At 45.0% G+C, this 26,960-nt stretch overlaps 1 protein-coding gene across 5 annotated transcripts; it reads right to left on the bottom strand.

The window, feature by feature from the left end:
* Positions 1-791: 791 nt before the first annotated feature.
* Positions 792-26,596, bottom strand: prkd3 (protein kinase D3). 5 transcript variants are annotated; one of them, XM_057059131.1, is made up of 19 exons: positions 26,461-26,596; positions 25,016-25,628; positions 13,495-13,633; positions 10,868-10,999; positions 10,570-10,727; positions 9,869-10,061; positions 9,695-9,772; positions 9,434-9,620; positions 8,844-8,967; positions 8,600-8,677; positions 5,696-5,972; positions 5,121-5,173; positions 4,752-4,824; positions 4,561-4,667; positions 4,320-4,481; positions 3,496-3,594; positions 3,154-3,421; positions 2,657-2,742; positions 792-2,227 (listed from the first exon to the last, which is right to left on the bottom strand). In XM_057059131.1, exons 2-19 carry the CDS (start codon positions 25,298-25,300, stop codon positions 2,054-2,056), a joined length of 2,673 nt encoding a protein of 890 aa, XP_056915111.1. In that variant the 5' UTR covers positions 25,301-25,628; positions 26,461-26,596; the 3' UTR covers positions 792-2,053. The 5 variants fall into 5 exon arrangements, with proteins under 5 accessions (XP_056915111.1, XP_056915113.1, XP_056915112.1 ...); XM_057059133.1 differs by having other exon boundaries at positions 5,121-5,170; positions 26,268-26,585; XM_057059132.1 differs by having other exon boundaries at positions 9,869-10,058; positions 26,268-26,585.
* Positions 26,597-26,960: the final 364 nt, after the last annotated feature.

Below are 26,960 nucleotides of genomic sequence, written 5' to 3'. Positions count from 1 at the left end.
ATTAAATAAACATGAATAATATGTCAGAACTTCTACTTATTCAGACCAAACTCCTGCGTGTCGGTTGTAGGTCACACCATCTCATTTAGTAGACATTTATGACCTGGAACTTCCATCAGGAACTAAAATGCTTCTCTCGTCCAGTCCAGTCGGTGAACTTCCTTAAAGGCTGAGAACAAAGAAACGATAGTGACGTTATCGCCAGATCACATTCAGCTTTGATGCCTGTGCACGAACCTCGCAGGGGCCCGACCGGCGCCTGCGCCACGTCGTGGGTCCAAACCGGCCACGGCTTTTTTTTCTTCCATTTGAATGAAGTGAACTTTCCTGGCAGGAATGAAAACCTACTGGGGCTAAATCTAGACCACTGGGTCTGTGGTGGAAAAGAGGCTGGGCTCTGCTCAGGAAGACCAGGGATCAGAACCACTGCCCTCACCTCACTGCATTGTTTTTCATGATCAGCCTGATAAAAACCATTAAAGTGAAACCCACCATCGAGACACAAAAAAAGTTTTCACTCACAAATGTGGTTATTTTCCCCTTACGTTGCGCCACCGCTAGAGGGCAGCAACGAAACGTTGGTCTCACTTTGCCCATATTTTTAATTACTAAATCTCAGAAGGTAAAGTCACTAACAACAAGCTGCTGTATAGTAATTTCATAGTGTCAGCTCATAATAAGTCACACAAATGATCCAGCGGACTGTAAATCATCCACAAATCTTTCAAATTAAAAAACAAAAGGTTGGACACAAAGTTGTACATTTTTAAGACAGAACTGGAACGCAACTGTATGATTCGAGTTTTTATTCCATGATACTGAAATATACAAAACACTGACACCTGCCAATCCAGCGGCAGCAAAAGACAAGAGGGAGGACAATGGGAAACAGGAAGGGATTCCCGAAACACAGCAACAGAGCGAACTACAAAAGCGCAGTGCTGAAGCCCCCGTGTGAACCACACCTCCATCCCCTGGCTTCTCCTGTGTCTTTTGCCTTGAAACCGCCGTCTTAATGGTCCGCGCAACACGAGAGACACTGAAACCGACATTTGTTCTGTGTAAAAAAAAAAACAAAAAAAAAACGAGCTTGATGCTACGCATCAAGAACACATATTCCAGGATGCGAGTGCTTAAAATGTCACGTTCAAGAACAGCGAGAAAGTCAAGGAAATGTGAAAGACAGGTACAGGAAAAGGTTGCCGAGACCGAGCTGTTGCAGCGTCACCCCGAAGGCGGGAAAGAAATGGCTCCATTATTGCGTTTAATGTCATTTTATGGATTAGAACAACTTCACAATGTTCAATTAGGAAATGTCGGAGACAGTCGAGGCGAGTTATTTGGTCCGTTGGTCACTTTTTCCAGAGGACTGTTGAGAAACCGCCGTGTTGGCGGAAAGGAAATCCTCTGGAGTTTGTGTTAAATAGATGGTGTCACAGCAACACCGGCCGTGCGAGTTCTCTCTTTCCTGATGATTGTCTGCACCGATGCCGTTTCCGTAGCAACGGATACTGTCGCCGTCCAGCCGCTCTTCAGCTGCGGTATAGTGCAAAATCTACCATTACCAAATACATTAAAAACAGAAATATATTGGCCGTTCCAGTTTCGTGCTAAAGGACAGTCCCACACACCGTTTTCGAAACGAGAGCAAATGTTTCAAATCTGCGAATCCCTTGTGAAAAGTGCCCTTTACTCCTGGAATTTTCTCCCTCCCTCTCTGATCTCTTTGCTCACATTTTGATCAGACGTATCATATAAGCTATTAAGTTCACGTTGCCTGATACAGTTTGTGATTCTTTTTAAAAAAAACAACAACAACAACAACACAACCCAAACAGAGCAAATGGAATGTTTTGATATTGTGCAAAACACCGGGCGGCCGCTCTCCCGGCAGACGTAGCATCTGCCTGTAGCCTCCACTGGCTCTTCCCTACTTTGGAACGTTTGGAGAGCACCTCTCCACCTGACCACCTGCTCTCTGCTTCCATGGTAAACAGTTCGGAGGGGGCGAACCTCGTCCTATATACGTCTGGTACAGGAAGTTGCTGTGGCACTAGGGGTCCTCCTCCATGTCGTCCAGATTGGGGGCCATGATGAAATGTTTGGGGTAAACCAGACTGTGCTCGTCTGCGTACTCCTCCCAGCGAGCGTCGTCGCTCTCGTGGGTGATGTAGCGCTCGCCCCGCCGCGTCTCGAACTCCCTGAGGTCCAGCCAGGTCTGATAGTCCTGAGGAGACAGACGCAAACACACCAGTGCTCGTGAATGCTCAGGGTCCGAGGGATCCGAATTTAGGAGCTCTTCTTCACAGAGCCGTCAGTCGAGAACATCAACAACTAGGAGGAGGGCTGGCAAAAGAAACTTCTCAAATAGTTTATGGAAGACGCGCGCGTTCCCAGGCTCTCCCATCTGTTTACAGCTGGATTTTGTGTTTTAAGGGTCCGAGATTATGGGAAATGTATGCAGGCCAAATAAATGACTGATGATAGCAAATGATTTAAATTAGTTTTGATTCTCATTTGAAAATGAATCACAGATTCACTGAAAAAAGTCATGTTAATGCTGAATGTAACACAAATGTATCATATCTGTGCATTGGGATTTCTAGTGAGCAAATAAATAATGTTTGATTGTCTGAAGTGGCTCAAAGGGACAAACCTGTAGCCAGGGATGGCTGAGACACTTGTCAACACTGTACCTCTTCCTCATTTTGACTTGGAGAAGATTGTTGATCAGATCTGTAGCTGTGAACAGACACAATCACATTTAACCACCTAAATAATCTCAGGTAACAGGAGCCATCTTAATCCAGAGTTATGTATACAGGACATAACTCTGAGCTGTTAACGCCCTTGCAAATGGTTAAGAAAAAGACATTTAGCTAACCACGACATTAGCATCCACACCGCCATCACATTTAACTTTGTGATGTGTTGTCAGCGTGTGGGCGGAGCCACCGCTGAGAAGATCGGAAAGTGATTCATTTCAGCTCCAGACAGAGACGAGTCGGAGGAATTTCAGCCACAGCAAACAGACGTGCAGGTGGGGAGGGCGGCTGTAACTGAATATCAGTTACTGTACAGGTGCAAGCACCACTAAAGAATCGACCGGTGTTAGCTCTCGCGGAAGACAGGCGCGTTCAAAGTTCTTCTTACCCTCTGCAGAAATGTCTTTCCAGGGATTAGGGGGGTACATGAAGGCAGCGTTCTGGATCTGGTCGTTAATGTCTTCGTCTTCATTAAAAGGGAAAGTCCCGCTCAGACTGACATAAACAATGACGCCCACTGACCACATGTCTAAGGAGCGGTTGTAGCCTTTACTGCGCAGCACCTCAGGGGCCAGGTAGGCTGGGGTGCCCACCACAGACCGCCGGAAGGACTTCTCGCCGATGATCCGGGCGAAGCCAAAGTCACACAGCTTCACCTGGATGAAGAGAGATCGCTGGGTCAGTTTCTGCACACGTGCGCGTGCGTGGACACGTGTGCTTTCAGGGTTACCTGAGGAAAAGGCTCCGCCGACGCCAGTAGCACATTCTCAGGTTTCAAGTCACAGTGAACGATGTTTTTGAAGTGCAGATGTCTTAAGGCCACCAGGATCTGGTTACAAATGACCAAAAGCAGGGCGGGGATTTCTTTTTAAAAATGCAAATGGAATTAAAAGCTCATTCCAAGTATTTCCACGCTCTCGTCCGCAGTAAACCGAGAGTCATATGGAAGAAATAAGGGCTGCATAAGAATGCAAAAACCCAGAAGTGCTCCCACCCTGACCAGCACCCTCCACATAAAGACTTATGAGCTCATATCATCCTCCCATCCATATTCACGAGGTCTGGCAGAAACCAGTGCAGCGGTGCCTGTCTGCACATGGCGGCGTACCAAAACCACGCCGTGCCTGGCCTGCTTGTCCTGACCCTGCCTTGGACAGACGTCCTCCTGACCACATCAGAGCCGAGCCCACCACAGCTAATGGGGCCGTCGTTAATGGTCCTGCTTCTGTTTGGGACGCAGGGATCCACCGAGGCCCCCGGTCTGCTGCACCTCTAATCAGGCCGCAAAGCCGACGGCACAGTCAAGGCTGTAATCTACGGACGGGGAGGAGGACGTGGTGCCATTCAGACCAGTTCTGTAAACAATTCTCCCTCATCAGCTCGCCACAAGAATAAACAGAGCAGGCTGATGCTCTGCAACCCCAGAGGAGTGGAACCGTCGGAAGAGAGGGGAGGGTATTACCGGAAAACACAAAAAAAAAGTGCAGGAAAAAGAGTAAGGAGAAAAAGCCCAACTGAAGAGGCTGCAGGTTTGAGCGAGGCCGCGGCGCTGACCTGCGTGACCAGGAACTTGGTGATTCGCTCCGGCAGTTTGCTTTTCTCACTGGACAGGATCATCTCCAGCATGTCGCCGTGCAGCTTCTCCATGACGACAAAGACCCGCTCTGGGGTTTCGAACATGCACTCCAGGTTGACGATGCCGGGGTGGTGCAGATTCTGAGGAGGAGACAAACGTGTTGTGGATGTGACGAGCCGGAAGAGACGGGGCGCTCCTTCTGAATTCTCAAGCCCGTACCTGTAATATGGCCACCTCGTTCCTCAGCTGGCTCTCCTGCTTGGTTGGAAATCTCATTTTGTCAATAACCTTGATGGCAACATCCCTGCCACTCTTTCTGTGCTTGCCTGAAGGATGATAAGTACCAACAAAGTCCTTTAAAAGGCAAAATAAATAGGAGGCGGGCGGCCTTATATCCACCTCAAACACACCTCCGTAAACGATGCCGAACTGTCCCGATCCCAGCACCTCATCGGAGAATATTTGGTACACCGAAGCGATGTCCTGCAGAGACAACCACAGCTGTTAATTTGGTATTATTTAGATGCTGACGCTGAGAGAAAAATGCTGCCGGTTTAAAAAATCTGACCAGCTGCTGCTAAACATAACAACTTCAACTATTTACTGTATGCACAAAAATTTCATACTGCCGAAAAATGGAACCAAAAAAAAAAAAAAAAAGTCTTCCTCTTTTGTCCTGTTTGAAAGTTTTTACAGATAATATTTCTGATTAATCAGAATATGACTGTGCAGGCCGAACAAGGGAATTTGGGAAAAGCCCCTGAAAAAGCCCCACTCACCACATTCTCCTGGATCTGGCAGTTGGACACTGATATGCTGATGGACAGCTCTTCTGGAGAGGAAAACACGCTCAGTCCACGTTGAACAAGGCCATCGTTAAACACTCACTCCATATGTAACTGTACTCACTCTAGTTAACTCACAAACAGTCTTTTCACAAACTTTGTGCTGGTTGCAGCAGCATAATTGAGTCATTAGTCCACATGATGAATCATTTTGTTACACAATATGACATCTATAAAACTGATCAGGGAAAGTATGCATGACCGAGCGGCTGAAGAATTTAGATGGCCAGCGAGTCTGAACACAAGCAGCAAAGATAAGGAGCGAAAGACGACTTCACTGCATTTAAAATGTACAGTTTAGTTTGGATATTGAATGTTAGTGCCATTAATCGACGCAATGAAGAAGCAAATAAACCAGATCCATCAATATGGACAGCAAATTCTAGACATAAAGGTCACAGATCTCAGGCTAAGATAAAATAATTCCATACTAACAGGTGCTAGTAGCTTGAAATCATGTTCTAAAACTGTCAGGATTTAAAACAGGAATGCTGTAATCTTGCACTTACTGTGATCTCTGCCCTGGCCGGCAGCACTGGCCACGCTGGGCTGAGGGGTGACCGGCATCAGGGCCTGTCTGATGGCCTTCTCCCAGCCCTGAGCCACCTCCATGCCCACCCCCGAGGCAGCCAGAGCCGGGTTGTGGTAGGGACTGCAGTTGTTCTCCCCCACGTAATAGACCATGGTGGATGTAATGATCTCAAAACAGTGCGGGTTGCTGCCCTGGGCCAGATTACTGTAGTCCCGCGACTGTTCCACCTGGAGGATCTCAGACAGAGGGATTTCCTGTGGAAAAGGAGAAAAACTCATATTACCTCTGCAAAAGCAAATATATCATGAAATTCATGGGGGAAAAAAGCTCCAACTAGATATTATCTGGTTTTTTCCCCCAATAACTCTTTACTACACAGTAAAACAACAGTGGCACATTTACAGCTTGTCATGAAAATATAACAGTCAGTTTTTAACAAAATTGCCTACAATTGCATTTTATCCTGCATCGGTAATCAGCTGAAGCACCTTCCTGTAAACAAACGGACCTTACTGTTGACACGGGCAGCTCATGAATGCTGCCGCGCAAGAATCAAATTGATTCACGATTAGAATCACAACGTTGAGAAACCTTTAAAACAGGGGTACATTTTAAGTGGACGCTCTAAATCAAACAAACTCCCGGCCCCTCTCTTTTTCAATGACTATTTCCCTTTTTTAAAGGGTGCCTTTGATGCCATTTTAGGAAAATAAAACATGACTTTAAAACCATCTGAAACAATAAATGAGAAGTGGAAAATGACTCCTTTAAGAGTTAGGATACAACCTACACAACGATCACGTAACAGCAACACTCACTCACAGGCCGGGAGTCTTCCCACTGGTGTGTAATCACGGTGGTGAAGTGTATAGTCCAGCTAACTTTCTCTTTTGCTTTCCTCTCTCTTATGAGTGTGTTCAGAAAAGACAGTTGGAGCCACATAAAAACCCCTTCCCCTCCGAAGTCGCTGTCAAATCAAAGGCAGGAGGGAGGGTCACAAATTAGAAAACACAGAGCAGTTCCAGCCAATAGGGAGCCGTACAGACACGCGCTGTCCTCTCTGCGTGGCTCACCGCTGAGTATCAGATGAAGTGCTTGTGGTGAGCAGGGGCCTGGTCACGTGAATGGGCCCCTGCGGCAACTGAAGTGCTCTGGTTCCCTGATTACAAGGCAGGGCCAACCAGAGGCCCCATCTGAGCACGAGCCACTGGCGCTACCGCTAGCCACCGAGACAAAAAGACACGGCAACGCCGACCCCTCCGCGGGGCGGCGGTGGCCTGTGAGTGGGTGGGTGTGACAGGACTCAATCTGGCAGGGACAGAGAAGCCCCCTTACCTCATAAAAGGTTTCTTTAAAGAAAGCCACAAGTAGAGGGGTCTCATCTTCAAACGAGCAGTTGTTATGGCTTCCAAATGGAGAAAATGGCTGCCATGCCTGGCAGAGCAAGCCACGCGACCACTAATCAGATCGGAGGTATAAAGAAAGGACAAGAGGGCAGAACGGTGGCCGCACACTGATGAACGGCAGCCGAGAACCTTGGGGGGAAATTAAAGGAAACTGCCCATACAGACTGTTTCCCGGATGCCGAGCGCGCATGGACAGAAACCGCACTTGTGGACGAGAAGCTGCCCAAAGAACCTTTCCTATTCAACCCACAATCGAGTCATTTCATGTTATCTATCATGACTGTGAAACGTCTAAACTGCGGCGACAGGTGTAGCAACAGACCGACCTTTAAAGGAGGCAGCTGGGCTTCAGTTTACATCCTCACGGGCTTAAATGTAACTTGAAGTGCCGAGGTGATGATAAAGAACCACATAAAGACGCTAATAAAGCCAACACGTGGAGTCGATTCCTGGTGAGGTTTCCTGAAAGGCTTTAGTGGCAGAGGAGGAGGAGGAGCCACGAGGAAAAGTCTTTATTTTAGTCTGGCTGAAACTTCTGACAGATAAAGCTAAACATTAAAACGTAGACCTGTATGGACAAATGTGTGTAGGAGCACAACTGCGCTGCAAATATGAATATAAAGGCTGTAAGACTGCAGCCTTTTACACAATATAACTCCGCACCACTTTTTTGACCGCAGTTGGAGGAGCTATCAAAGTCTCAAAACACACAAGGCGACACGAACAATAAAATGATTATATCCTCCGCCCTACATACACTAAACCACGAGGGCACATGTGGAAATCTTTACCACGCAGCCTGTAGTTACCTCCCTAAGTCCACACTGTGCAATTACTGTGCTATTAAGCCCCTGCGGCAATGTAATGACTGACTACGGTGCTGGCACAGAGCAGGAAGTGTCACACAATCTCCCCGATTGATTCTACATAGCAGCGTTTCCCCTCACCGCCTGAATTTACTTTGAAGTGAATTTTCTGATTTGATAAAGTTGAAAAGGCAAAATAAAACATCTCTCTGTCCAAGCTTGAACTTGAACCACTGTGGCGGAGTGCAAACAAGAAACTAGCCTCCTAAATTCCGTCTCTCCCTCGAAAATCCCTTCAAATGTCCCAGAAGATTTGATACACATGAACTAACGGCAGAGACCAACGCGACTCGATGCCTTTTCACATGTGCGGAAGCAAGCCGGCTGCAGGGTGAAACACCAAAGGGGAAATTTCAGTGGACAGAACTGACTGCAGGGTAGTTCATAGTTGCAACACAACAGCTCTCAGACTGAGTCATCCTGCGACCAGTGGTTTTAAGCCTTAAATAAAAAAATAAAAGAGACCAACTGAGACATTAAAATGACTTTGACATCACCATCTTGAAATGACACAGCTCTATGAAATGTAACATTTTATTAATGCTATTATTGAATGGAACTGCAGGCATTCCTCAATAATTTGAAACGCTAGATGATGACATTACTTACTTTGTAAAATTTGGCACCGGTGTCGTTCTGGAATAGGCTCAGACTCTTGCTATCCAGCCTCCAGTAATGTCTCTTCCGCTGTTAAATAACAAATGCCAAGTTAGAGGGCCAGACACACATGACCAAGAGATTCTACAGCGCTGGACAGTTTATGTTTGATGAGGAAGGAAGGCGAAGGAGTTTTCTCCGAGCTACGCTCAGGTCTTTTCAGACTAAGCTCCACTGTTAGGGTTATCAACCTTACCAGATTGTCTCTGCTGGTGTAATGAACCATCCAGCCCTCCTTCACCACTGTGGAGCTCCGCCTCTTGGTGTGTTTGATGGACTGGACCACCCGCATCAGAGGGATGTTGCTGCTTGTTGAAGGACTGCAAAGACACACACACACACACACACATTCAACTTAATTTAATAAATCTATCAATTTGAGAGATAAGAAGTTTCCAGAACATAAATCACTTCTGATGATAAAATTCCACATGGGAAGCACAATTTTCTTTTTATCCCACAGCGTCTATCATGGAAAGAAGAAGAAAGAGATAATACCCAGAAAACATACAGATGGCAGGAAAATAGTGGTCTGACAGACAGTAATCTTACAATACGGCCTGGATTAAGACAGGACATAAAACAGCCCAGCACAAAACATCTGGCTGTAAGAACCGGATAGTGGCAGAAACTTTCGGACAAAGGAACATGAAAAAGAGCGCTTCCAGCTAAAAACAGGAATAATATCTCCAGAGATCCCTCCAGAATAACCCAGTCCTTTGGACAGCTTGTTGGTCCCCACCTCTGCTGAGTGACATTAGAAAGAAATGATAAAATAAGCTCTACCTAATTGTCTTGATGGGCTCTTCATCCTTTTCTCGGTCCAAGAAGGGAGAGTCCATTTCAAACATCCTTTCATCTGGCGTGGAGGGTTCCTCTGGATCGTCCAGTCCTCTGCTGCCATCCAAGTCACTGCTGTCCACCTCCATGGTATCCATGGTAGTGTCAGAGTCCGGGCCGGGGCTGGCAGGCTCTACAAGTGTGCAAAAGATTGTAACATTCAATAATGACAGACACATACGTCACTTCAAAATCGACAGAATTTACCTCCATTAAAGTCCACCTCCCCCAAACAGTCTCTTGGTACCTTGGAAGCGCATCGCTTATGGCAATTGAATCTGCAGTCTGCCAGATGATAAATAAAAGAAAATAAAAGATTAAAGATAAACCTCAAAGATGATCCCCATTTCTTTGGAACAGGCTCTTCAGACGGGGTCCCACCTTTACACTGCATGCCCTGGCGAAACAGACCCTTGAGCAGCCGTTTGCAGTACTGACAGATGGTCGGACGAGTGTAAGTGTGGATGGCAAACGTGTGCGGCACCTTCACCCGTCCCAGCACCATCTTCTCCATCCAGATGGGCCGACCACTCCAGGACAGGATCCTTTTCCCCGCCTCCTGGTGAGACCTCTGCTGCAGGGGTTTGGAAACAAGAAACAGAGATGTTAGCAAGAAGTCTGCAGGCATAAAAGTTAAAAGCATGATAAATTTAGGGGAGCCCAAAGGGAAGAGTTGAGTTAATAGATGGCAGGAAAAGCAGGAACTGACAGAGTGGATTTAAAGAAAGACGAAGAAAGGCTTTGTTGAAAATTACCCAAAAACAACTACTGCATTCGCCATGTTTTACCACTAAAGCTCTCATTTCAAAACACGTGTAGCTGTCAAGCAGCTACAGACAAAACAGGGACAGAACCTTTCTATTTTGACAATGAGGAAGCGGATGCATAAAACCAATGTCATCAATGTAATTCCATTTTCTGAGAGCGCAGGACATCAAGTCTATCTGTGTTATTCTAGGAAAAGACATATTTGTTGTCCAGTTGAGACGGAGCTGGAGATCAGAATGTGGATCAACCCCTGCCCGTTGTAAGTCAAGAACTCTGAGGTTAATATGAGCCAGAATTAAGCAGGCAAAACACACCTCATCCAGGAGGAGCACGGCATTTTCACTAGACGCAGGTCGGGGGACGGACAAGGAGGGTCCAGGCAATGAGACGTTGGACAATCGCCGTTTCCTGACCCCAGAGCAGTTATTTGGAATCTTAAAGGCGCAGCGCTTGTGATAGTTTAAACCACATCCTTAAAAACAGGAAAACAGAAAAAGAAATTACCCAAAATAGTTATAGATAAAGGTGATAATAGTTTATAATAATCAAATGGTCTTGGGATGTATTCAGTCAATTTTGTGGCTATTGTCCCAAGATGTCCATGTCGCGAACCTTCACATTTGAGTCCCTGTCGGACGAGGCCCCACAGCATCTCTCCACAGTAGTCACAGAAGGTGGGGGCCTTGTAGGAGTGGACATAGAGGGCATGGGGTCGGATCTGGAAGTCTTCAACGGTGGCCTGGGCTACAGCAGTGCAGCAAATAAAAAGCAAAAATGAAATTAAAAGGATTTCTGGCAGAAAAGGCATCTTCTTTTCAGACCTTTAATGGCAGTGTCACCTTCCTGTGAATTAATCATTGAAGGAGCATATACTTAATTACAAAATGGGGCCAATCTTTGTTGATATAATGTCCTAAAACGATTGCTCTTTTCACAGCTTAATAGGTAATGTTTTAAAAGTGAGATGAAAATTGCGTTTTTAAAATTACAAATTACATACAAAATGTTTATACACTCAACAATGCTCATATTCTTCTCCAGCACATCCACATTTATCCAGTAGGGGGCAGAATTGCAAGAACATTGTATTTATCAAGGAAACGAGGCACACCCGTAGGACATCAGTCAATTATTCCATTTTTTTTTCTCCGAAGCGGCCTACAGCGTGAATGAGGAATAATCAGAAAAAAATCTAAAACATGAGTGCATGCTGTATGTACATCTAAGTAAATTCATTTTTTTCTCAGTTTCTCTTATAGATTAATGATATTTGCAGTTCTCACTATGAAATACGTCACTTAACAGAAATATATACAGTCAGAAACAAAAGGAAATCCTCCCCTGCAGATTTTTAGGGACACAGAACGGTTCATAACGAGATATTATTAATCTGCAAAAGTAGTCGGCTCCACATTTCGTTTTCTCTATCTGAGGGTATGAGAAATGAACTCAAGCAGATCCCATAACGCAAACGACCGAAGCTCAAGCAGACACATTAAAAGCCGTTTTTTTCCCCCCCACACATCTGCAAAATCGACCGTCTGTCTCTGGGCAGGCGCAGTAATATTTGCCGTGCCAATTTGACTCAAAAACAGCAAACATAAATTCTCCACACTGTTGTTTTTTACATCACTTGTAGTGAGGAGAGAGGCTTACATGAATGCAGCGTCTGTTTATTTAGACTCCTCATGTCAGAGCCACAAGTTTCCATCTGGCAAAAACAACTGAGCCTCTAGTATTCGTGACAAAATAGAAGATAGTGAAAAATGTCAATTTCACCATGGCAGAGGGGGAGAAGAGAGTGGGAATTTAAGGGGGTGAAAAACAGAACAAAGGGACAAAACAGTGGAGTCAAACCTCAAACCTCACGGGCCTGAGATGGCCTGTAAGGGGTCCACTGCGTCCAGGGCTACCCCGCACATAACAGCATGTTTACACTCCACGGGTCCACTACAATCACTTACTCAAGGAAAACAAACCATCTCCTTTGAGCTTGCAGCCAAAAAAAAGCCACTTTTCCCTCCCTCTCGCAGTGAGAGATGTATCAAGACCGTCTTTCTCACACAGCCGCAAAATCCAACAACAGGTTGGTTGAGGGGAAACTCAACAGAAGATGACAGTAGACAAATTGTGGGGTGGAAAAAGGCTCAGATTTTCTCCAAACCAAAGGCTTGGGAAAGTGGACCTCTTAGCTTGTATTTCTCAGTGTCTGGCAGCAAAGCCCCTCTCATAAAGGAGGCCAGTTTATGGAGCATTAGATGGAATTAGAAAAACAGCGCATGTTGCATGTGAAGCAAATCTGAGCTCCATCTCTGCTGTGACGGTTTTCATGACTGGGTATCTGGAGGCTCCTGTCAGGCTCTGCTGGCAGAGCTCACACCTTCAGATGGACCCTTTAAGGTAGGAGAGATGAGAGCGAAGGGGAGCAAAGAAGGAAAGGGAGCCACAAAGGGACACGAAAGACAAACAGACGGAGACAAAAAGAAGGAAGTTCTCTGGTGTTTAGTCTACATTCCTCAGCCTTCATGTCTGAAGTATTCTAAGATCTGCAACCTATACAATCATCCTGTCCAAATGTCTGCAAACAATCCTCTCAGCCAGAAACAAGACAGATCCCCGTGCAGGTGGTGTCATCAACTCCCAATAGAGACAGATGGAGCGAGTCTAGGACAGTTTAGGACGAAGCAGATACTCCAGATCACGTGTTGGTCTCAGTGGCACACAGGAAGCTGAATCGCTCCACAGGAAATGACAAAGGGAAAAATCAAACACCTGCACGGTCTCCAGAGAGGTGGACAATTAGATGGGGAAAAAAACCTTCCTGGAGCAGATTTATCACAAAATGAAAAGCAGGTGCTTGAGCGTGGCGCTTGAGGAGCGAGTCACAAACATTTTTCTTCCTTTCCTTTTAACAAGGACGCTTACAGCAATCATGCGAGCATTTATTGGAAGGGATGTCAAATACTAGGCACCGAAAGGACAAGTGGTTTCCTCAACTTTATCAGTTCCACAACATTGTTTGCTTACTAACCTCTAGTTTACACATCTTGCCGAGACTATTTACGTCTAAGAAGCATTTAAAACCTGCCTTTCACTTCATCTGTTTTTAAATGAACTCCTTTTATATCCCCTGCTGGGCTCGAGCATGAACACTAATGTAATTTAATACACATTGGCAGGTGCATTTAAATCCTAAGGCTGGATGATGCTGCAGATTCGCTGCAGACTACTGCACATACCAGACAGCACCACCTCAATAAGATCTCCCTCGTGGATGTCTTCTGCCGAGGTCAGCCTCTGCAGGATGTTCTCGTCGTTCAAGTTGTGGCGGAACAGCAGGATCTTGTCGTACATACCAAAGAAGCCACACTCTGGGAACTGGAAGGGGACAGAAATAGGATTGAAGTTGAAATTCTAGCAAAGTTTTATAAATAAAAATAAAGGTCAAATAAAGAAGAAATGTAGAGGATTATGACTTATACACTGTAGTGGGTCACATACAGCGATTTAAAAGGACAAATGGACCATATTGCTATAAATTGTGATCTCTTACAAAGGTTTTTTGGTAAATACAATTAAACTTAAGACTTAAGAGACACAATTAATTATATTCCCACTGATTATTGACCACTGGCCCCCTTAATAGCACCTAAAAATACAGAATGTTTTATTTGTAGCTTTAACATTTCCATATACACACATAACATTCTGTATCAAACAGCCTCCACAAATACACAACTAAATACAAGCTGGAGTGTTTCAGTGTCACCATAGAGGAAAGGGGGTGGAATGGTAGGTGGGAGAGGGAGACAGGGTAGGAGGAGGTAAACATCCTGAGAGAAGTAGAAGAGAATCAGCTCAAAGGAAGTGCAGCGTCAGTCGTTACTGAGTCACTTCCTGTTCGGTGGGTACTCTCTTTTCCTATAAGGATGCATATAAGGTATGAAACAGACACTACATACACACAGTCCACTTGAATTTGAATATTGGAATAGCAGAAGACTCCTGACCACCCAGGCTGGTACTGGAGGAGACACCTGGTTCCGCCCATTAAAACAGCAGAGCGGTGCTATAAAATGCCACATTTGTCAACAAAACAAACTAATCAGCTGCATAAAAAGCATTTAATGTTGTTATCGGACAGCGGCAAGTATACGGGGGGAGCATTCTCATATGAAATATCCATTGAAAATACACAAAAATGAAGGAACTTCCTGGATTTGTAAAGAACCAGAAGAAGTAGTTCTGCTGTAGAACAGCTGTTAAAGCCCGATCCTCCTCTCACCTCCTCTTCCTGGCCTCTGACCTCTCTCTCCACTTCTATCTAAATGTCCCTGTATTCCTTATAAATACCATTGTTTCAGAAGGCATCATTTAAAAAAAATGTTGAAACCATAATCACAAGTTTGTTATTGGTGATGACACTAATCAGTCACATCACAGAACTGAAGTATGTAGTTTTACTCTGTAGGAATGTGGAACTACACTATGGACTGAATCCTGTTCATGGTCACATCACAGGAACGTCTGGTGGTTTTATACATGCGCAACACTGTTACTCACACTTGTTCATGATTTATCACTTAAAAGTATAAACTGATTAATGCTGAGTGCATTTATTAACCATGTTTGCTGCAGGATGACAGCTCCAGGACCCTCTCCTTTCATCCTCTCAGTCAGTTCCTCCTGCCATGTGCTCAAACACATGGATCTGTTGATCATACCCACTTCTGCAGGTCTTCAATACAGATGTGGCAGAGGGAAAGGTAGGCTGTGGTGCTTCAGTCTCCTGCATGCATAATCTGCTCAAAACCCTGTGGGGACTCAATGTTTAACCCCAAAACAAGACATAAACCTTGTTAAGGTCACTGTCAGCGGTTGAGTCGTCGCTTCATTATGGAAGTGGGCTGCTGTGGGGAATCACATCGTCGGATCAACAGCAGTATTCAATCAATAACCGGGCTGGGTGATTGCGTGGAAGCTGCTGCATGCGTACGCATTAATGCTTTCGTGGAAATCCAGAACAAGGAAAAAGGAGCCGCATAATTTAGCTGAAGTCACAACAAGTTAGTCCCTGGGCTTCCTGCTTGTTCAATGCAGCTAATGCAGACTTTGGGAAAAAATTAAAATCTTTTTGTTCAAACCATTCAACAACAAAAAAACCAAAACACCATCACCAACCTACATCTGTAGGATGGAGGAATTTCCACTAGTGCTAAATGCTAATAAACATCACCTCATTTCCAAGCGTGTCATGCAGTGGTTACTTAGAAAAGCATTCCTTGTGTGAATGAACCATCAGTAGTGTGGATATTATGTAACCCTTGCATTGCAGTGGACATGACGTAAGGCATATTGGAGACAGGATATTGTGTTTGGAACAGTTAAACATTCCAAATGTTAAATATATTCCACACTGGCAGAATGTTAAAAAAGTAAAGTACAATCTGGTACTGCCCTTCAGTAACTTGACAAATATGGTGATTTAAATTAATTGGATGGTTACTTAAAGTCTCCCCTCCTGTAGACGTTCCAAATTAACGATCATTATGTGAAGGAATTACTAATTATGATGTCAAAGGAAACCTGATAACCTGATAAGATAACCTGAATTACTGTTCATTTTATGTACATTTCCACTGAATATACAGCACAACAAACACCTTATATCACATGTATTTCCTTCCCTTTCTATTTCCATGGGTTTTCTCGGAATTCTTCCCTGTTTTCCCTCTTGGATGAAGCGAATATGTTATCCTGTGAACAGCTGTTCTTCCCTTTGTTGCATGCAGTACAGGAATTTCCAGTCATCACCACCTCTGCATCAAAATACCGCACGTAAGCACAACAGTCGCACAAGCCACGTGCCTGCTTAATGGAACATTTCCCCCTCTTTTTGACATACCTACATCCTAAACCCACTTAGCTGTTGAGGTGATTCATGCTACGTGGCAACCACCAACACCACTGCAGGCAGTGGGGGGCATCCTTCCGGAGCAACCTACGGGGTGATAGTTGGGTTTCCTTCTCTTGCCTGATCTCAGATCTGCATGAACACACGCGTACAAAATCCGTGTCCAATGTTCAGCCCCAGCCAGCTGGAGTCACCCGTTCTTGGCACCCTGTGCAGCACTTTCCACTGTGTAGAACATGTCCCGTTCCAAAATGAGAGTCTGTGCTGAGCTGTAAGGGCAGAGGACACTGCTTTTTTTTTTTCCAATGTACAATTAAAGTAAGAGGAAGCAGAGGTAGAAGAACAATGGACTGGCAGGTTGGGGGCATATTTTAACACTGTGTTGTCCTGATTGAACAGATAAATTGATAACTGATGGCTAACCAGTGAAGTAAGATCACTAATCTAATCTCTGGCACATGTATGTAAAATCTTTTGACATGTACCTCCAACACATGGCCCGCTCAGGCTACAGCTTCCATTTCCAGGGTGCAGAGTGACTAAGCAGGTCTTTGTCATCTTCAAACTTTAATCAGTTCAGCTGAGCAGCCGCGACCACACACGGACACCAAACACCCCGATGCCGAGGAGCAGTGTGTGAGGTCCACAAGTCAAGCTGGAAAGGCGAGTGGAAAGGGGCTTTGCAGGGGAAAGCTGTGCTAAATGAAGTAATCCGCCATTGATATGCTAAATCCTGTGATAAGGAGGGACGTTTCAATGAAAAGGAGACAAAGATGATTGTGCGAGATGGATGAGAATCAGGATATTTCATAAATGACCAAAGCGATTTAAAAGAGTCATAATATAGGAAAGATGTATGAGGTATGGAACACTGAAGGCCATTAAGAGAAAAGATAACAAAAAATATTTGAACAGATTAACTTTTCTTGAGAGGAATGAGGAGAACTCACTATAATTGGGTGGAGATGAGGCTGACGTGTAAAAAGTGCTTACAGAACGCTTCAAACGAGCAAAATTCCAGAATAATTAACTAACTAAGATGTTTTTCTGCCGATCAAAGTCAGAATTCCATCTATGAGAAATATCTTTCCAGGAAAAAAAAGGGAGAAGTATTAAACAATTTCGCTTCTGTAATTCTGTATCATGTGACCTCTGGAACGTTACATCACCATGTGATCTGTACTGAAGCGCCTCTTGTATGGGATACATCGCAGTGATGTAGGTGTGCCAGGCCAATTACCCAGTTCAGTCCCAGCAGGGACGCCATGTTGCAGGTGACTGAACCCTATAACCAGGAAAATAACCAGCACAGACCCCGGGGTGGGGAGAGTGGTTCACACCTCGCCTTTTGCACCATAAAAGCAGGGGAGTATATGTTGCTTTGTGTGGCCTAACTCTAAATATGTTCACAAAGGTAGCGGGTTGTTGGGAAACATCTAATAAGAGTCAGGAGGTGGAAGGCTGGTTTAAATTTAGCTTGAGGTGCAAGATGCAGACTGTCACAAGATCAGTGAGATACAAGGTGCTTTTTTCTCAACAGATAAATAGGCCCTTTGACTTATAATGTTGCAATTATTTAATAGTGGAATGGCACAGACCACAGAGTTTTAGAGAACCTACACCAGCAAAAAACAGAGTTTGTCCCAACACAACTGGTAAAAAAAAGAAAAAAACCCAAAAATAAAACAGTTTGGGTGGATGCAGCAGGCCTGTGCTGTTGAAAACACAGCTCAATAAGTTATATAAATGCATTGGAAAATTCAATGATGTGCTCCAGCAAACCAAGTGTGAACACGTCATATGAAAGATGATGTAGCAGACTGCACCTCATCTATTCAAGTCAACAGTGCTCTCACTGTACAAACAGAGGAACCCTCCCATAGCATGCTAAAGACACATCCAGTTCTGCTAATTTCACAATTAAAAGACGTGAGTTTAAACACAATGACAGCTTTCCTGAGAGGAATAAAGGTGTGAATTCAGTATAGATTGAGACTTCACAGTATGTTCGCTGTATGTTCAGTCGACAGCAAATAATTACATATGCATGAGGTGTAAATGTTGAATATTGTATCATTTCAAAGAACGTCTGTCTTTATGAAATGATCCCAAATGAAATGCATGCAGGCTGACAGATCCAGGTCTTTAGTAAAGGATTAATGGGACGACAACAACCATGATTAGAGCTGAGAATATCTCTCTGACACCACAACAGATGTGATGAATGGTCTACTTGGCACTGACTTTGTGTTTGGGTTAGTCTTGGCATGTCCCTCCTCTTCCTATAACAGCATGCAAAGTTCACATAGAATTAAAAAAGCCCAAAGAAAGTGCGCTACAGCCGCCGCCACGATGAAGGGGCAAGTGGCACGCGTCATTTCATGTTTTACGAATGTATTTGCCCTCAAAATATGTACCCAGGTACAGCTGGGGGGGGGGGGGGTCTTCCATGCAGCTGATATTAAAATGCAGTCTTCATATGGTTTATATCGAAGCAGGCATTTCTGTAAACTTGCGAAATCACATAAATTCATCCCATCACTCTTGGCAACACACAGGCATTCTTTATATAAGCTCCTCTCATCGAGTCAAGTCAGCGTGTTCACACGGTAAAACAAGGGGATATGTGGCATATAGCAGAAACGAAATCTCACCTGTGGGAGTATCACAAGGGGACCTGGGAGTTTCACTGCCTGCTGGTTTCCTTTCAAAATTGTGATTAGACGATAAGCTTCAAAAGATCTGTAACACTTTTGTGCTCTCTGAGTCCTGCGTCGAGTCTGAACACGAAAGCGAGGCCGAGTCAGGGCTATAAAGCAACAACTGATTTGCTAATATTTCACTGCTGTGTTCCTTGTTTTTGTAAGCTCGCCTCCTCTACACACACAGAAACTCACGGGGGTGAGCATGTTTGCATCGGAGATTTTACCCGTCGCTGGGGGCCTTTCTCTCACGTGATTTTGGCAACACTACGCAGCCCACCGATGTGCATAACTCATCAGAGCTAGCTTTTTTTTAAGGTCAAATGTCTTTCTGGTGTTGCAGAACTTTTCCCGTGCCAAGAAAACCTCCCGTATTATTCACAGAAACAAGGGTTGTGATTAGGGATAATAATAGTGATCAGTTTCTGTCAAAGTTTATCCTGTCCATTAAAGAGCCGGAAGCTCCAGTGTAACAGCATTTTTTACATCCATAGGAGGAAAAAAACAACATCCTCCATGTGTGGGTGTTTACTTCCATGTACATGTGTTGAGAGTGCACGGGTGTTGCATGTACAAACTAGGTCCCGAGAAGAAGCAGAGAAGAGGAAGGCTGAGTCACAGGATCTAAGGGCTCACAGGAAGACAGCAGTGTGATCTCAGACACGCTCAGCCAGGCCCCCACACACTGCTGATGAGTTATGTCCCCACTGTAGTCCTCTGCCAGCACCTCTGCTAAATGTAATTCATCTGCTGCGCATTTGGTGTCTCACACTGAAAGTGACCACATTGTTCTCCACACAGGGAACATTAAAAGGTAGCATTTATAAAAGATTAATGATGACTGCACTTTTTCTCTTTGCTTAAAAGGTCAGGAGGTGTGCAGTAATAGCAGGATGCGGACTCATGTTGCCATCGCGCCACAGAAATAACAATTACCGCAGCCTTGCAAGAGAAAGCCTGAAGTTTTTCTGCGTCTTTATGATTAATAACAAGGCTTTATTTGTATTCTCTCTTTGGTCGAGCAAGCTTTTTCCACCAAAACAGCGCTCGACATATGTAAAGAAATAGCATAACACGAACGCTGAGCCTGTCAGATCTTTTGTAAACATTAACACGCGCAGAGGCAATTACTGGGAATATTTAAACACACAGACAAGAATAATAGCAAGTGCAGTGTGCAGAAAAGCCATTTGAAGACAGGCGCACGGGCTGTGCTGCTCCGTCGACCACAGCAGATTGGAGAGAAGCAGAATATGGAAACAGGGAGCGGCTCTGAGGGGAGCTGACAGAACAGCAAGTATGACTGAAGAGAGAACCAGACGGACTAAAGCTCGAAAGGTCGACTACCGCCGCTCTTCATCCTTAAGTCAAATATATCCCCCCCGTTTTTGACCCGTGTTGCTTTCCATTAGTAGAAATGTTGGATAAACACTTCAGTGTAAGACAAGGGAGCAACCTGCGTGTACGGCACGGATTAATACTGCCACGCTGACACGGCTGCGTAGCTACAACAGAGAGCATGTGGTCTTCATTCTGGGAGACTGGGAAAGGTTTTGGCATGTTAACACATCTGGGAAGATGATGACAAAAACATCTGTTTGTACTAGCCATCAGAGATGAGAAGCTCAGTTCAGAAAATTACCATTAGTGATTAATCTCATTTGCCGATGAGCAAGGGTTAATGGCTTTTCAGCGTTCGTCAGGACTGAAGTCTTCTCGATGTTTGCCAGCAAGGGCGGTGAAGGAGAAAAGCTTTAATGTGTAAATGGATAAGGGAAACAGATATCGTCTTTCAGCGAATACTACAGTCACACATGTATGAATGGGAACAGGCCTTTGGGGAAGTGCTCCTAAATCACGACACACAGTTGGCTTCACAAGGACAAAGTCACCAGTCCTGAGTATTGAGTGTTTTGACATCACCGCTGCCTACCACTTCATCATAATCACAATCAGGAGCCGGGCCAGGCGGCATTTAAATAAATTGAGAGATAATCTCCCACCACTGGTTAAAGTTAAACCTGGGCAAGGGCATTTGATTGATCGATAGTGCAGAAAATCCGTAATTTCAGGCTTCTGTTGATGGTTCTGGCACAGATGGAGCTGTACAGTTTGCAGTGGTCACAGGCACCACTGTGTACCAACACTAGGCCTGCCAACAGGACAGTCCAGGCATCCGCCTCCCGTCCCTAAAGACGACCAAGGCTTTATTCGCTCTGTCATACTCGCTCTTGTGGCTGGGCCTGCCTTCCTCCCTGCCACTTCACATTTGGGGGAGAGCGAGGCGGCAGAAATGTGCACTACAGATGGTAAAAATTACGTAGCTCTCTTTACTTCAGAGATTTTGTTTTCTCTTTTTTTCCCCCTCTCTCACTCCTTTTTTCCACAAATTACTCCAAGGCCCGGGGAAATTGATAGATTCCGTGTGCAAGTGAGCTTTAAAGTTGTACAAAGAAGACTTGTTTTTTTTCAGCAGTCACAATAATGATAACAATGTAATCGGCTGGAAATAAATGATGAGTTTTAAAAAAAAGAACGTAGCGGCGGCGCGCGGGGGCTAAAAGGCCACTTTTTCATTGTAATTAACCTTTAAAGCAGGGGTAACCAGATCCAGTCCTCCAGGGCCGCTGCCAGGATTTCTGTCCTAGCAGGTAGACGACGTCTTGTAGGAAGCTTTTCCAAAAAACCCGGCCAAGGTCATCAAAAACTGGATTGGGTCACCTCTGCTTTAGAAGAATGTCTAAATTAATGTTACTTCAGCTTTAGGAGTGATCAAAACCTTGTTGTTTTAATTAACTGTCCTATTTTACTGTATGTTCTACAACATTGCTTGTTCCTGACTTGAAAAATCCTTTGTTGTGCTAATTACAGAGCCGCTTCTACAGCCCTCGACCAGAAACTGGGAATTACAGCAGTGACTAAACCAGTAGGGAAACCTGCGGCTGAGGCGGCTGCCTTTCACAATATTCCAGGCAAACTGGGAATAAAAAGCCCCTAGAAAAAGTCCAAACAACACACAAATGTAAAAGAATTGATAAACTAACATTTGAGGTGATGCTTTAATGTTTTTTCCATTACCTGTGCCAGAAAAACTTCACATTTCCTTCCTCCAGCTAAGTTTTATCATCCGTTTTGATTGTGAAAAAAAAAAAAAAAAACGCAGCCAAATGTTAAACTGTAAATTCTTCATTTATATAAAGCAGGACTGCTGCCAGTACTGACCGGAAAATTCTGATGCACGTAGGATTTTAAATACTTTCGCATGAAGACCGAAAATGAAATTTTTTTTTGATTGCGCAACTGCCATTTCTGCATCCATCCAGACGTGTCAGACGTTCAGTATTCCTGAGGCAAGTGTACAGCCTCAAATATTTTGGTTTCCTACCATTCATTACGCCCATCCCAAGCAACCTCACATCATCCTCCAAAAATGCCTGGATGGAGAGGAATGTCCTGCAGTGTTGACCGTCCAGGCTGACCAGCTGCCTGACTGGGAGTCGTGAACTTTTGTCCCACCGCTGCTCCCTCGCTGGCTGCATGAGATGACTTGAGCGACACTAAACAGGAAGCCCTCAACAAGTAAAGGCTATGGATGTTTATCTAAAGCTATTCATCAAGCCCAAAAACGAGACGGAGGAGTCAGGGCCCGACCCAAAAAACAGGGCTAGGCTCAACTTGAACGCGAATGTAGCCAATGGCAATGTCGGCATGGGATGGAACCGAGCTGGTTGGCACCCAACTGGGCGGGAGTCCACCACCCATTACTGGCTTCCTTTACCCTTTCTCACAGCCCTCAGGGGGCCTGGCTCAGAGACGATAGCCTTGTGCCAAACGGTGACACCAAGCAGCCGCATTCACAAGTAGCTGATGGACTGAAGGAGCCCAAACCACAAAAGCTCAGCAAAAACAATCTATCAAGCTCAGGTTGCCTCTGACTAGTTCTGGCATTAACCAGCGGTGGCTGTGAGTGTGGCCCAAACCACCACTGTCACATCCTTCAGCAGAGAGAACACAGGGAAAGTAAAGCTATCCCTAGGAAGCTGGCAGGTCATGTGGCTGAGCCTAAACGTGATAAATCCATACAGTACACAGCTATAATAACAAGCTGCACAGCCCATTGTCAAACAATGAGGCTGATTCAAAACTAAAGGGGTTAAGTGGAAAAAATAACATGTTGGCCTCGAAGGCATATTATACATACATATCTCGAAATTTTACAACTGATTAACAACAGAATTTTGTTCGCTGTAGCAGATCCAGCACAACAAATGCAAAGGTGTGCCCACTTCACGAGAAAATAACCTTTTCCCTAAAACCCTGGCCTACAGGATAAGACAGATTCAGTGTTTAAACACCACAATGAGAGCCAGGGTTTCATATATGAAAGAAAGAATAACCATGTATGGTGATGTAGCAGCGAGATCAACAGGTGAAATCTGATGCCCCACCATAAAACCCAACCTCCACTGTATCGTGGTATCTCCTTGTGTTCCCAAGAGTTGGCTGCAAATCCAGCTTCACTGTTGCAGGAGGTCAAGTGTTTAGGTGCTCTGGCTGCAGGCTGGGGGAAAAAAAGACTCGTGGAAAAGATATGACAGGATCTACAGCTCGGAGCACGTCTGAGGGAACGCTGAGCTTCCTCCTCAGCAAAAGGAGCGTACGTTCTTCTTGGCCTGCTGACACAGTGGCCCCGACCTATATAAGCTACAGGAAGACAAGGCAAACTGTTTGCAGTTAGATGAAGTCTATCACGATGCCGGTGTGGTTAACCTCGTGATTCACGCGCACCTGCATCCCGAACTGGAGGAGCTGACTCGGCAGAAGAGCCGACGCTGGCCTGACAGCTTTAAGTTGGCACTTGCTTTCCTGTTTGCTGCGTGTCTGACTGCTGAGTCACGCTGTCGGGCAGGAGAGCGCTCAGCGGAGGAAACAGCAGCACGGATAGGGCCAGCGTGTCAAAAACCCGGGGCCCCGCTGACTCTAGCTACCCTGGGACAAGTGTCGCCGGCTAAGCTGGGGGCCAGAGATCCTCTGGAAAAGGATGGATTTCTGAAAAAGCCGTCATGCATATTTCAGAAGAGGAGGGAACGCAAAGATGGACTGGAGAGTGCTCAAGGCCTACAGTCACATTTTCCACTGATATCAAAGCCATATGGCTGGATTTCATTATTAGTTAAGGCACTGCACCGTGGACGAGCAGGCTGAAACTGACCGTGGCAGGATATTACAATAAAACTGATGTATTAGTATATACAGGATGTTTAACGTATATTTATATAGTTCCCAAGAGTAAAGGGGTTTTTGTTAGATTCATTCACTACACAAGTGATACACAGGATAAAACATATTTCAGAAATATGTTACTTTTCTGGCAGCTTTATACCATGACCTCACCGCAGCGTCTTTATGGATCACTGGCGAGTCTTGGCCAATATGTTACAAGACCGACACAAATATGTGAAGTGATGAGATTTGAGGGAACAGAAATGTCCAAAACTGGCTAGTGGAAAGCGGCAGACCTTTAAAAAAAAAAAAAAAAACATTACCCATCGACTCTGGAATGTCAATTTGTCAACACAAAAGAGACACGGGCACAATACCGCCATCACCTCCTCTACCTCTATCTGCCTGTTTTTTTTAATTTGTAACATCTCAGGAGCAAATATAGGTTTGCCCTAAATGTTCAGATCCCTGCTGATGAAAGTGCTGATGTTTAATCACAGGTGCAAATGGAGTAATCATCATTAGACACAAGGGGTTTAAGAAAAATAAAACCTGTGAAGGCACACAGGAGCCATTTCATTACGCCAGCAAGCTTTGCACACCATTAATCCTTCGTAGTGATGAAGTACATGTTCCCGAGCTCAGAGAAGATAATTACTGCCAAACCAGTTCAGATAACCTTTGCAAAATATATATTTAATCAAAAACAGATGTTGTTTTACTTTAGACTGAATCACCGGTTATTAAGGATTCCGGTTTTAGTGGGAAAGGATACTAGTTTAGATTTCTTAGCAGCGCTGTAACACAATATGTTTTACACTTTAAATCCAAATCAGATTAAAAAAATTCCTCTCAGGAAGCAGATTTCTGGAAGTCGCATCGGAAATACTGTTTTCTTGACGAATGAGACGACACGCTTACCTTTTGATCCACTATGGAGCACACCAAGTCCTTGACAGCAGACAGCGAGAGGTCACTGGCCTCAAGGTTCACTGTCTCTCTGGTCAGTCCAATCTGCAGCAGGAAGGACACTCCATGGAAGGAGCCGCGGGAGTTGGTAGGGCTGGGGACGCTGTGGCTGCCGTTGGACAGCCGCATGTAGATCGGTCCGGACGGGCTCGGCCAAGAGGACGGCGACGACGGGCGGTGAGGATTGAGAGAGTGGAGGAAGGCTCGAGGTAGAGATGGGGGAGAGGAGGCAGACATTGGGTTTCTTCCAATGGAGACTTGAAACGCTGAATAGTGGAGGCTTCAATTGACTTTAATCTCCGCTGATAAGACCCCGATGGCGGGAGCGATTGATCCTAGCAAGTTCTGAGCCAGCGCTGCGTGTTTTGCGTCAAAACGTCAGGGTTTTTCGCGAACCGAGAAGGCCCCGGCGAATTCAAACATGATCGTCCCGTATAGACAGCTAGCAGAGACAGGTCTGTGCACAGATACCTGCATCTAAATCACTGCAGCAAACTTGTCCTGGAGGGGAGCTTCTTCTCCTGACTGAGGTCAGTCATCCACTCCGACCACAGGAGGACTGCCACTGCAAAGACAGACAAAAACACACATGCCGGCCTTTTTATACCCAGTTAAATGGATTGTTTACAGTCCAAGAACATGAAGAACCGACACATCATTTGTAGACTGACGGAGGACACAGCAGCCTCATAAAAAAGAGGCATTTTTATTGAAACAGCCACTTATTGTAACCCTGCCTCATCATTGTGAAGAGCCCTGAACTAGTATTCATATTGGTATTGCTGTGCTCTTCAGAGTGAGTTTTGGAGATGGTGCTTAGCTAGATTTTATGGTTTCAAAAGATTAGTTTTGATCGTATCTGCAATCTCTGGTCAATCCAGTCAGATTAGCATACACCGCCTGGTTCCTGCGCTGGTCGTTAAAACGAGGTTAAGAGTAGATACAGCGTATAATTAGTGTGTTAGAAGAATTCTACCTCCACAAACATCTGGAAGTGAGGCTTCTGAACATCTGCAGCCCTCCCACTTTCGATTGGTTTGCTGGCAGAACACAACTCGAGTCGGGAATGCCAGCAAAACAAGTTATACAAGACGTGCATTTACGCATTCTGGGGTGACTTGTTTCAAAGTCGGGCTACGACTCCACGTAAAGCTCGTTTAACAGCAGACTTTCGTTAGCGTGTCCCAGAGATAAGTCCCTTTACCTTCACAGCCGGAGATTGCTTTTCTTTCCATTGTGAGTGGAACGAAGAAACTTTGTAACTCCATCAACTGAGGAAAGCGCAGTCTGAAATTGCACGGGCAAACTTTGGGAAGTCGCGCACTTGAACGCCGCGTCGAGGCTTAACTACAACAAATGTCGACACAAGTTTAAGAAACGGGCGAGCTGAAACTCACCGAGCCGTCCATTTATTTTCTATTATTTTATTCCAAAGTGTAAATTCATGCGCATCTTATTATCCTTCCAGCTGCGACTACTCCCCCCGTTTGACGAGGGAAAAAAGAGCAGGCACCGCGTCTGGGTGATGTAGTCTTTTCTTCCGCTCTGCATTACAGACTGTAAGGGCTGAGGAGTCACACTAAAACTACAGCCGCCGTGACGCAATGGCGCCGCCCACCAGTGCGCATGCGCATTCTTTTTCCGTTATTTCAAGGAAAAAACTTACACGACACTTTTAGACCCATTACGACCCGCACAAATTTGGACGTACTAGTTTTGTCGTACGATTAATGGATTCCTAGATGTCGCAGATACATGCTATCTTTTATTCTCATTAATAAAACAAGGAATAAACGTGCTTTGCGTCTTTCCTGGTAGGTGTACACTGAGTTTGAGAGGTTTCTAGGACGATGCGTGTCGGGGATGTGTAAATAAACATGAAAAAGCGTGTTCATTA

The sequence above is a fragment of the Takifugu flavidus genome, chromosome 16 (genome assembly GCF_003711565.1).
Source record: "Takifugu flavidus isolate HTHZ2018 chromosome 16, ASM371156v2, whole genome shotgun sequence".
Taxonomy (NCBI): domain Eukaryota; kingdom Metazoa; phylum Chordata; class Actinopteri; order Tetraodontiformes; family Tetraodontidae; genus Takifugu; species Takifugu flavidus.
This window is presented reverse-complemented; position numbering and strand designations above follow the sequence as displayed.